We start from the raw sequence: 12,894 nt of genomic DNA, 5'->3' as shown, positions 1-12,894 counted from the left end.
CCAACATAAGCTGACACTAAAGAACAACAACAACTTGCCCAATACTAACCAATTCTTGAAATACTCTCCATTTTTCAAGTGGATGTGTTTTGTTTTTTCCTGACATCCAGGGAGCCTGTCTATTTGCTTTAACCCAGCTGATGGAAATGCGCCTTGCATTTTATTTTTTTTTGTGACATTTCTAAAGTTTGTGTAAAATTCACTTGACAGCTTGATGGAAACACTGCACTGTGGGAAAGTAATATCAGGCTCCATTTGTCAAGGAAAAGCTTTGCACTGCTGAGCGTGCAATCTTTAGAACTGCACAGATGAGAAACACGGCCCTTATGTATCCAAACCAAGGAACGAGTGATGAAAGATCTAATTTAGGTCAAGTCCAAAATCGTTTATCATCTAATTTTTCCTTTTACTGTAGCTTATTTCTTATATATTTCTTATATCACTTCTTAAAAATAAGATGGTTCTTCACAGGTGTTTCGTGGGCAAAATGGTGCTTTGTAGAACCATCATCTCTAAATGGTTCAACACTTCTATTTGAAGAACCATTAGTGACTGTGAACCAAATGGTTCCTCATTGGATTTGACTGTGATGGTTCTTTATTGATGACCCAGATTTGAACCCTCCTTGAACTCACTCTATGGACCCTCCTCCATACTATATGTACAGAAAACATAAACTTGTGGATGTGAATGAGAAACCCTTTATGGTTGTTAAATGTTCTTTTAATACAGCTGATTTGGGACATTTCATATAGACATTCAAAAGGCTCTCTATCACATCATAAGGGTTCTATGTAGACCCATTTGAGCCTGGTTCTATAAGAATATCTCTAAAAGGGTTAATTAACTGACCAAAATAATACCCTTTCTGTTACTGTATAGAAACACAGCACCAAAATGTAGAACTCTGGTTGTCTGACCTAAATCCATTTAGCAGGTGATCTCCACAGCCAGAGTCTGCCTGCTGTTGCACTTGGTGTCTCACCTTTGTCTGACCTTGCACATTTCCAGATCACAACTCTGTTCTCTCTGACACACGCACACACACACACACACATACAACATCCACTGCTGTGTCAGTTGACATGGCTTGCAACCCGATTCCTTCGTTTCAGAAATCAGCGAAGCACTGCCTACCAGCCCCCCCACGCGCCACAGATATAACGCGGCCGACTCCCAGTGTCGTCACAGGTCAGCACACAGATAGACAGCACAGTACTGCGGATTTAGTTACACCACCAGCCACTCCTCTCCCTCCTCTCTCTCCTCCCTGCTCCCCCTTTGAATGATGAGATAGAATGAGAAAGAGGCCCTGCTTATTTTGTTGGGAGATACTCCAAGCATTGCTCCCCGTGGGTCACTCAATTCACTCCCTACCTGCAGGACCAAATGTATTATTTATATTCAACACCAGGGATTTTCCATTTCATTTTTTTTTTACTTGCTGTCTTAGACATATTCTTGTAGGTATTGCAAGGAATTTCATAACGGTCTATCGCGGTCTCTGAGTCTCCTCTCAGACCAGTTCCAATCAATCTGTCTCCAGTCAAAGGAAGTAATTACAAAGATAGGGGACTTATATACAATATATCCCACAATAGACGATAAAAAATGTACAGTTCAAACACAAGCCTGGGGTCGTATGAGAGATAATACTTCTTGCCATGATCACCCAGTCATGACTCATACACACTGGGGAGTGTTTGAGACATGAGTTAATTATGAGACAATTATCTACTGCCTTGCAAAACATGTGTTTTGTTACACCGTGATTGGATGCTGGATGATATTACATGTAATATCTCACCCTTCAGGATTTGTGAACAAACGGATCGTTCAACCCTCGGCAGTTCCGCTCTCATAGGATATAATGTAATTCCACCATGAAATGCAGCGTCTCTGATTTCCTTACTGGATCAAAACAGCTGTGATGAATATAATAATTGGTTCATCACAGAGGAGATGCTCTATGGGGCGACTTAAGATCCCTTATGTATACATTGTATGTTTGTGTATGTTTGTAAGCTGATAATGAAGTGATGAACAGTGGGACTGAGTAACAATGAGCAACTAGCAGGAAAGTATAGGATTTTAACTGCAAGGTGCAGGTGTTTTGCACAGTCAGCCTACACTGCATGAAAATGTATACATTTATGCAGCTTGATTGCTCTCAGTCATAATGAAGCCCACTTAGAGTGCCAATCTAAACAATCACCAGTGAATGCAGTTTGGAGAACGTGATGAGAGCTTTTTTGTCAAGGTGACAATTGCTATAACCTCTCTGTACATCTCTGGAGGCTGAAGACAGCCTTGTTTTTGTGTTGTTTCAATACAGTGAGCTCACCATTGCGGACACAGGGTTTGAAAATGGGGAAACAGCTGTCTAACTGCAGCAACAGTTCAACTAACCTCCATCAGACTGGCTTCGTTATGAGTTGGAGAATCTCTCGCAGACACAGAGTAAAGACAGAGGCAAAAGCAACATCTGTTCACTTTATCCTGCAGTCACTCACTGAACCGAGAGACATCCACTCTGTTCCCAAGGATTTCAACGACACGTTCGCACAGATACAAAGTCACAAGGAGCTTTGTTATTGACACTGGACGACAAAGGCAGTGATGAAAGCTTGACAACTCTATAGCAGTATCTTCCTCTGCATAAGCCGCTGACGCCCTTTGAGGCAGACATCAAGCAGTGTTGATCGTATCATCGCTAAACACTTTTTGTTGAGAGTGATCGTTCAGGACAATAGACCATGTTCTTCTCCATTGTTTACAACTCGATTGTATACATGGGCACATATGTTTTATGTTTTATCTAAGACTGAGGCAAAAATTGAATAGAATCAGGCTGAGGAGACGTGGCTGCATTCAGCTCCACTTGCTGATATGGAGCCCAGTGGATTCGAACATAGGCTTGGGCTATTCAGAGCCAACTTTCATTCCAAACTCAGATTGTAATCATTTCTATTTCAGGCTGTCATCTATTTGCTTGCCTGAGAGCCCATGCTGGGGCAGAATCCATTCTGTATGAAAGATTAATAAAGGTTAGCATGATGTACCTGACTGGGTTTTTTGTATAGTAAACAATAAGCTATTACCCAGTGGTACCACTACTGATGTAGAGTACAGCAGTGTTTTTTTATTTACATTTTTTTGTAATCCCCATTCATTTTTCATGAATTTCATTCACATATAAGATATAACTGAATTGAGAATTAAAAGTAATTGGGATTTAAGAACTTGATTTTTCAAAAAAGGAGTAAAAAAAATGTCACTAATGAACCTGCTGTAAATAAATAGACTGTATTTAACATGAAGTGAGCTTGATGATGCAATAACTTCTCCACTATTATTTCAGATTCTAATTGGAGTCAAGCTGATGTTAATAACTGAAGCTATATTAATACCTGTGTGGATACTACACTATTCTCATATAGGAATTAGTTATAAAACTTCATCAAAGTAAAAGTGCAGTGGAATAGCATTAATTTGTATTCAAATGTTAATAAGGTTTAAAGTGCGATTTTTCAATTCTTAGTTGAGTTCCTTCACAAAAGAAAAGATGGATTTTATGTAGGCATTCAACAGCACAAGCAAGAAGGGGGGTCAGGACTGTGTGCTGGTGGGAGGATAATATTGACGTCAATATGAGAATACTTTTGGCAGAACTAAAGAGGCAGGCTTGTTAGGAGCACCAGTGGGATTTGACGGTGCAGACATTAACCGGCCGTAGTCTGGGCCAGAGTTTTCACTTATTTGTCAAGGAAAATATCTTGACACAGAATTGCAGAGGAGAGATAAATCTTCCCCTGAAAGCAAAAACAGAATTAATATTTACTGAGCATTTGCAGTTTAGGACACACTAGAAGACAGACAATCTTCACTTTCTGAGGAATGTGATGAGGAAAGGGTGGAGGATCTCATACTAATTAGCTTGGGGCAAAACTCATCATGACACAGTCAAAAATGAACAAAGCTATGGACAGCTAATAATAATTTGTGGCAATAAACTGATTTTCCAGTCTAGTCTAGTCTAGTCTAGTCTAGTCTAGTCTTGTTTATTTATATTGCCCTTTATCACAGTCAAGTCTCAAAGGGCTTTTACATACCATCATATACATATCATATACCATACTACGTCATACATATACATACTCACCATATACATCCAATACTAGGTCATATACATACTTCATATAAATTGTTTACTACATTACATACATGTATTGACTGTTCCTGTGGACATGTGTCACATGACTTGCTTGATGCATGTGCCAGCTGCGAGTGCCTACATGAGTCAAAATTAGTTGTACTCAAAGGCAACCAAAAAGAGACAGAAAAAAAACAGTAAACAGTGACTTGTTAAAAAATATGTTCATTAAATATGTTCATTAAGAGGTTTGTTTTTTTTAAGTTTTTTTTTTAATGCAAGGCACTTGTTTGGGGCTTCATGTTTGATTTATTACTTGTTGTCAAATGGACATCTAAAGGCAAATGCCAATTATAATGTATGGATCAAATGTTCAATGTATGTATTTTTGTTTTTGAAAATACAGATTACATGTATTTTATTATTTACCTTCGCTCACACCAGTAACTGTAAAGAATACAGGACAAAATGTGATTGAAATGGATGTGACTGAAGCTACACTGTCCAGGGATTCTGCTGCCAAACATATAATCATTGTGGAAACTGTCATTTTGTTCACCAAGCTGACCTCCTGCACACACTCAGTAGAGCAGCTCCATGTTTTGTCTCTTCAAGACTTGGAGAGAATTTTGTTCGTTTGGTTTCAACTTTTAGGAAACACGTGTTCACGCACATACATCACAACATCATCACACAGGTCATAAATCATGCAAGTGAGCATCAATGGCTTGTTTGTTTCTACCCACAGTAATGAACAGTCCATGATGGGGATGGGATGGCATTCCTCTCACGCCTGCTATGCAGTAATGAGTTTATGATAATGAATCATTGTGCTACATGGCAGTTATGGCTTTCACTACACTGACCCATCTCCATGTTTGTGTGCTGTGACATTGGAGTGGATGGCCTCTGTGACAGGGAGCCCCAAGCCATGTCCTTTGACAAGATGGTGGCTGACCTCACACCTTTTTAGGAAAAACAAACATGGCATCCTGTGTAATCTTTCCTTTGAAGTCCTCCAGGATAATAATAAAGCAAGCATGATTTCATCTGTTTCTATATGTTTTTTCTTTTTATGACATTTTTCAACATCATGCAAGATCACCATGTGATATAAGGAACACAGAAACCCTTTCCCAATCACATCCCAGAGCCAGAAAAATGTGACCTGCGCATGACGCTGTGAACTCTGCTTTCCTGTAGAGCGGCAATGCATTATCACTGTCTGATAGGTGATAGAGGAAGTTCTCCAGAAGATTTATGACCATAGGAAGTGTCAAGGATGCTGACCAAGAGCTTTCCCAAACGTACCAAGAGAGCCTTGGACCAGGTTAATGTATAGAAATGGAGTGGACCAGAGACCTTTGGGGAAAGTGGACACCAATCTCGCTCCTTATTCAAAACCGCAGAGGAGTAATTCAAAAGCACAAACTGTGTCAGAGATGGAAAGTGGACGTTACGGCAGATAGACATGAAAGAAGGAGTTTCAAAGAGCAAAACCTCTGCGTTTCAGCTTAGAAATATGTTATTGTTACATACCTACAAAGGCTTAGTCTGCATGACTGTAAAGTCACTGCATCACTAGACTGTAAAGTCACTTGTCACAAGATTGGAGTCTCAGTTCTATTGTTTTTTTATTACCATAGGGAGATATTTTTTCATGTTCATAAATAATCATCCCCAGCCATAAGGCAACACATGGCAATCGTTAAATTTTTAGTGCGGTTGTGAGACTGAGTCTGTAAAGAAGTGTGAGAGAGAGAGAGAGAGAGAGAGAGAGAGAGAAAAAAAGAGAGAGAGAGAGAACTACGACAGACAGGAGGTTATTCCCAGGTCAGTCATGTTGATTATCTGATAATAGCAGGTCAAGCCTAACTCACGGCAATAAAGGACCCCATTTACATAGCAGTAATGCAGCAATGCAAAGCTAACACACTTTGAGAATGAAGTCACTCATTGCACTCCTCCTCCTCCTTGTTGGAGGTGAAGTAAACAGGAAGCAGCCCCTCCCCTCCCTGAGATGAGAGGAAGAAGCATGCTGACAATTGAAAGCGCTGAGTGCTGCACTAGTGAGAGAAACAAAATAAAAAGGTATTGGTGTGTGTGTGTGTGCGTGTGTGTGTGTGTGTGTGTTCACATATGAGAGAAAAAGAGAGTGAATAATCTTTGTGTATGTATGTGTGCTTTTAAATGGGAATGCATGTGTTTGTGGTTGTGGGTATGCTTGCGCGTGTGTGTGCATGTGTGTGTATGTGTGTATGTGTGTGTGTGTGTGTGTGTGTGTGTGTGTGTGCATGTGTGTGCAGGCGGAAAGAAAGAGAGTGATGGAGGTATTTTGACGAATGTGTCCTGACGGATGGTGTAACCCCCTTAAGCCTGCCTCCACTCCCTCTGCAGCCCTCCTGTCATGGCTGGATGTCCAGGCCAAACCACCTTTCATATCAGTTCCACACTGCGAGGACACAACAGAGAGAACAAGTAAACACGTCGTCCCCTGCGGATGATGCAGGCGCCCCTTGAGCCGGTCCATAACAGGATGCATCATCCCGCCAGGTTTCATCAAAATTAGATCGGTGGTGCGGCAGTTATGGCCTTTCAAAGTTTGAAATGTTGATCTTTAATTATAGCATCCCCACCAGGCCAAATAGTGAGAATTCTTAAACACGAAAACACAGTGCCGAAATGCGACATCATCCCTCCAAGTTCCGTCAAAATTGGACCAGTGTGTCTGAGATATCATGTTTGAGCTAAAGATTGATTTTTCATACACTGGAACACGATGTCAAGATACATCATCCCTCCAAGTTTCATCAAAATCAGACCAGTGGTGTCTGAGATTTCACCTGGGATTTCACATTTGACGGACGGACGGACACAGCCTGATCCAGAGGACGAGCAACGGGGGGGGGAACAGAAACACTGAAGCCCAGAAACACTGAAGCCCTAGCTGCTTTGGGGTTTCATTTAACAAGCTCATGTCGCCCTGCGTTATCTAATTCTACATGCAGCCCTACACAGATTCTCTTTACTTAGAGAAAATGCAACAAATGACAGACTTAAAAGGAGAATACCGGTGTCATTTAGAGGTGTAGTCCATTTACTTCTGTTTACATCTAATTTAGATTTCCCCCAGTCATTTTGCAATGCATGCCGTATGTAATTAGGTTTTTAATATTTACAAAAAAACATGCATGTGACAATAAAGTTTGTTTGTTTTGAGGGATTATTTACAGGAGGAGACTTCCATTTCTTCCTGTTGATGTCAGGTGACTGACAGGAAGCAGAGCTTAACATAATGTGTGTACTGATATAAAAACACTCAACTCAGGCACAATGAAATAACGATAAAATAGAAACTTTGTCAAAACCAAATTTAGGCTTCATGTTTACTGTGATGGATTATCTTGCTCAGGCTGTTTTCAAGTCTGACGATTGGCACAAACGTAAAAAAAAAAAAGAACAAAACACCAGTATTATATGCAACTTTTTGCCTTGACTCAGGAGGTGTATTGTTAGCAGTCGGTCACAACACTTGTCATTCATCTTGATGAGCTGTCTACTTTGAAACGCCGATGTTTGTTGTGTTTTTGAACAATTTGCTGCACATTTAGCCTCACTGATCATTCCTTTCTTACTGTATTCCACCTTTGATGTTGCTGTGACTTCCCTGCGCTGCGGCCGCTAGCCTCACCCTGATAGTCACAGCCCAGCTCACCTCTGGCCACGCCCTCAGCAGACGGTATACGCCCCAAAATGTCCCAAACATCATTTAAAAGCCAATTTCAGGCAAATGGGGGGATTTATACATGTACTCACAGGGTCGCACACAGACACTGACTGATACGGTGTAATATACTCTATTTATTTATTGTTATTCTAATGTCAAAAAAGTTGCATATTGTAGCTTTAAACCTATGTGTGCCAAAGTCTACAGGAACTCTGAAGAGATTTGCCCACTTAATTTCTGTCTTTGCTGGCACAAAGGCTGAACTAACAGTTGAGCTGGGAGCAGTTCAACACAGTATGGCTGCCATGGAATTAGGTTCAACATTCACTGACTGGATAACTGAGCAAAGAGGAAGATTTCTTTACAAAATGTGTGAAAGCCTATTAAGATACACTTGTCTTTAGCTGAATTTGATCCTACAATGGCATTGCACACATAGAAAACACTGTACAATGCTGATCAGGTGAACTTAACTGAACGTAGTTGAACTAAGTATTAGCATGAGTAAGTAGGCTATAAGTAGGAACTAAGAATGGACACTGTCATGCACATTTGGACAGGTTCCTCTTTATTACCAGGAGTGTGCTTTGATGGCATGTTTGCTCCTTTTGTATTAATTTGCATTAAAACACAGCTCTGTTACACTTATTAATAGGATTCAGACCCTTGTGAGACCAGAGGAAATATGTCATATACATTGTCTATGAGCCTGCGGAAGACATTTCAGAATGAGGATTGCATGTTTGAAAACTGGGTCAGAGGTGGATTAGCATGACTGAAGTCAGTGTTGAGTTCGAAAGGGAAATGTTTAGCAAACTAAAGGAGAAAACTCTCAAACCTGCATCATTTTTTTCTGTTTGGGAGCCCATAAATACACTTTATAATGTCACCTTACACTACAACAGCAATAAGATACCAAAGCATTCTGTTCCTCTCAGTATGACAGCATTTTATTAGACAAATGGTGACACACTTCACTGTTTAAAGGACAGTAGTATACATTCAGATCAGGTCATCTGTACAGTACAAAGTTAGAGAGGTGCGGGAGAGGTGATGCATGACATCCAGTTGCATTGGCCCAGTGGCCTCACATGTAGGCTTTCTATAGCAACAATTCCTCTACTTCACAAAATGCTGTAACCTTATTGTGTCTGGGTTATTGATTTACTCCTTGAGATCTTTGGTAATCTGGGACAGTCTATTTAAACTGACACTCGAATGTGATTCCTTCATTTTAGTCCAGTAAGTTGACTGTGATTGACAAAGTCGATCCAATTAGGTAGTTTTGTCCTCATTGTAAAAATTAGGGATTTCAAAAAGAGTTTCATTGATTCTTGTCAAAATTATCTCCAATTCTTTCATTTTAAATATTGATACCAATATAAACCATAGATCCATGCTGATATTTGACATGTTGATTTATAGCATTTCATTTTGTGCCTTTAACTGTCATGTTTGTATCATCAAAGCCTCTGGCCATCTGAGCCCGCGTCAAACTGCATATAGTCTATGTGGTGCAGAGCAGGTGGGGCTGGATGTGTTGGGGTGGGTGCAGTGGAGAAACACTTTAATACTGCATTTTGGCATCATGTAAATTAAACGCCATGCGACACATTCCCTTCTTGTCTCAAAACAGCTTTGCGCTCTCTTTAGAATAGGCTATAAGGCGTTGAAACGACTGCATTTGAAAAAATGTAATGTGGCTGCACTGTCTGTAAGGCTGCCCTCAGCTTTCATGTTCAATGGAAAGGCGGGCACTGGATATGTGTGAGGTTATTAAGCAGCAAGAGGTTCCCTATCTGAATCGTCAGTGAGTCTTTAGAAACATTTTCTCTCCAAGTGGATGGGCGTGAGACACCGGCGCTCCGAGTAAAGCCTTTTGTTCGAGTTAACTCTTTGAAACAACAGCTCCAAATATACAGAAGCTATAACCTTTGAACAAATGAACACAGACTTCACTTGTCATGTAATTAAACACCAATACATCACTTTTTTTTGTTTTGTTTTTGTTTTTTGTTTTTTTTGTTAGAACGGGACAACAACATCACATCTCAAATATGAAGCAAAGCGGTGGCCTGGTGGTCAGAGAGGCCATCCTTCAACCAGGCGACCCGGGTTTCAAGCCTCCGTGTCGGCACACACCCGCCCTGCTGAAGTGTCCTTGAGCAAGCCACTCAATCCCCCCAGCGGCTGCAGGGGGCGCTGCGCTGTCGCTGACCCTGACCTCCCTGCGGAGGGGAGCAAGTTGAAAAAAAGGGGATGAATAAACTATCACATTATTATCAATACATCCATTTACGCACGAGATGACACAAGTGGGGAGTCAGTGTAATCCATTGGGTGTGAACGGTGACATCCTGTCAAGACTGATGTCTGCCTTGCAGTCGTCCAAGTCACAAACCGAGTCGGTGGCGTTTTCGTCGTTGTGAGAAAACTGCGATATCCTGTCAAATGTCTCCTCGTGCTCAATACATTCGACCACGTTGGGGATCATGTTAACGTAGGCGTTCACGATTTCCTTGTGGATGAGGGTATCTTGGTTATATGAGACCAGCTCGTTGCTGATGTTAACAGTTTCTACCGGTGTGTTGGAGCAGAAGTAGCGACAACCTAAGAGACTGGCGAAGGCCTTCCTGAACTCAGCGTTGAAGGCGTAAATGATGGGGTTCAGGGAGGAGTTGGTCCAGCCGAACCACACGAAGACGTCGAAAGTCGTCTCGCTGACGCACGGCAGACCCGCGTCCCGGTCCGTCGCCGGTCTGTCGCAGAACGGGACCATACAGTTTAGGATGAAGAAAGGTAACCAGCAACACACAAAGACTCCCATAATTACCGACAGAGTTTTTAATACTTTGGTTTCCCGTTTAATCGACGTTTTCAACGTGTTGTGGTGTTGGCACTCGAGTCTGTTGGTCCTGCAACTTTGCGCGTGTTCCGCCGCTCTCTCCAGGGAGGCTATTCTTCTAATTTGTATCTGTGCAATCCGGTATATTCTAGTGTAAGTCACAATCATAATTGCTACGGGAATATAGAAACTTATCAATGACGACGATATAGCGTATTCTCTGTTGAGGCTCGAGTCACAGTTTTCCTCCATCTGGTCACTGAGGGAAGAGTTGTGCGCCCCAGTCGTTTCGTCACCGCTGGCTTTGTGCCAGTTTAGTTGGACTGGGATGAATGAAATGAGCACAGACAGCGTCCAAGTGATGCTAATCATAACAAAGGCAACTCGCTGTGTCATTTTCCTCTCATAGCGGAAGGGGCTCGAAATGGCCCAGTATCTATCCACGCTGATAATGCAGAGGTTGAGGATGGACGCGGTGGAGCACATAATGTCAAAAGCTACCCAGACGTTACAGAAAGTGCCAAACGGCCAATATCCCGCCACCTCGGCCACGGCTTTCCACGGCATCACTAGGACGGCCACGAATAAATCCGACAAAGCCAGGGACACGATGAAAATGTTGGTGACTTTGGTCCGCAGGTGCCGAAAGCGCAGCACCGCGGAGCAGACCAGGATGTTCCCCAGCAGGGTCCATAGGATGAGCAGGGACAGCAGACAGCCCGTCACTGTGCGGACGATCAGCTCCTTCCTCCCGTCGGATGTTGCCTCCGTTTCGGTGCTGTTCCACATAATCTCTCCGAGGGGTACCGGCACGGAGTCACTCCCGTGCACCGATGAGAGGTACTTGGCTGGGTTCTCCATCTGTCTCCTCAAGTAAAACTGCAGTCCAATGCTCCGTGCGCGGGGATGGGCGCAGTTATCAGCGACTCACCGTATTGTCCCCATTGACCCGCTCGGCTGCCAGTCTGATGTGGTGTGGAAAACAGACAGAAAGAGAGAATCGAGCGCGTTAAGGCTGAGCCGAGCGACGTGTCAGGTGCGCTGAGGGGCTGAAACGCAGCGCGCACTGGCGAGCGCATGTTGCAGCCTTGCCGGTCCGGTCGTCTGACCTGCCCCGGCTAAACTGATGCAGCCTCTAAGAATCTCTTGGTCCGAGGTATCCTGAGTGGATGAGCGCGGTGTGAGAGAGGAGGGAGTCCCTAGAGCGAACACACCAACTCACACGCCTGGGCGCATACACCATCACGCCTCCTTTGTGCGTGGGGTTACGCACAAACATTGCACCGCATTAGAAACGGGGATGTAGGCTTGCATGTGAGGAAGCCCTCAAGTTCGACCTCCTGATGGATGTTGCTTGATTACAAACTCCAAACGATTCGTCTATTTCCACTAATACAGAAGGAACTGTCTGTGCTCTCCAGTGCGCACAATCACCTCTATCACATCACCATCACTGTACTGCGGTGACAGTATTGACAAACATGAGGATGATTTTACTGGATTAAACTGTTGACTATTAAACTAAAATATTTGCAGATTTGTATTCTTTATATAGGTTGCAGACAAATATACCCTAATATACCCTAACAGATCTGCGTTCACATGTTGATTACAGTCTACCCTCCTGGCAGCAGCGCTTACAGAACTGTCCGTGGTGCTGAAAAAGGAAAGAGAACTTTTCCTCAGCGTGCAGCATATTTCTCTCATATCCTCAGTTTGGATTAACTAGCAGAAACTCCAACTGAAAAAAATCTATCAATGCATTTATGTGACCATGCCTGATCATAAGAGAGTGTTGTACTGCCAACGACGCTTGAGCCCGCCCCTAAGTTTGCAGTTTGATTCACACAATACACACACCTATATCTGCCACACACCCGAAACCTAGTGCTGTCTGAAAATAACCAGGAATGTAGTGGAGGGTGAAAGCAGCAAAATTCAGTTTACTCACCTTTTTAGCCTGATATACATCTTAATATAAATTCATAGCATAGGCTACAACATAGTAAGTAATTTCAAAATGATGCTATATGTTATATGTTAGGCTGAGGCTCGTTTTTTTTTAATTTTTTTTTAAAGAATATAAAAACATGCGTTTTGATTTTGTTAACACTGGTGGTTGTTCGTCTCATGATGGCAACGACTGGAGGTCATAGCTTTACCCCGCTT

General features: G+C 42.4%; 1 protein-coding gene across 1 annotated transcript; it reads right to left on the bottom strand.

The window, feature by feature from the left end:
• Positions 1-10,203: 10,203 nt before the first annotated feature.
• drd5a (dopamine receptor D5a) lies at positions 10,204-11,586 on the bottom strand. The gene has a single exon (XM_071915615.2). It carries the CDS (start codon positions 11,584-11,586, stop codon positions 10,204-10,206), a length of 1,383 nt encoding a protein of 460 aa, XP_071771716.1.
• Positions 11,587-12,894: the final 1,308 nt, after the last annotated feature.

This window comes from Centroberyx gerrardi, chromosome 5 (assembly GCF_048128805.1).
Source record: "Centroberyx gerrardi isolate f3 chromosome 5, fCenGer3.hap1.cur.20231027, whole genome shotgun sequence".
In the NCBI taxonomy this organism is placed as follows: domain Eukaryota; kingdom Metazoa; phylum Chordata; class Actinopteri; order Beryciformes; family Berycidae; genus Centroberyx; species Centroberyx gerrardi.
The sequence above is the reverse complement of the archived record's forward strand: the minus strand, read 5'-3'. Positions and strand labels throughout refer to the sequence as shown.

Coding starts and splice junctions, on each gene's coding strand:
- drd5a (XM_071915615.2), bottom strand. CDS start 11,586: ATGGAGAACCCAGCCAAGTACCTCTCATCGGTGCACGGGAGTGACTCC.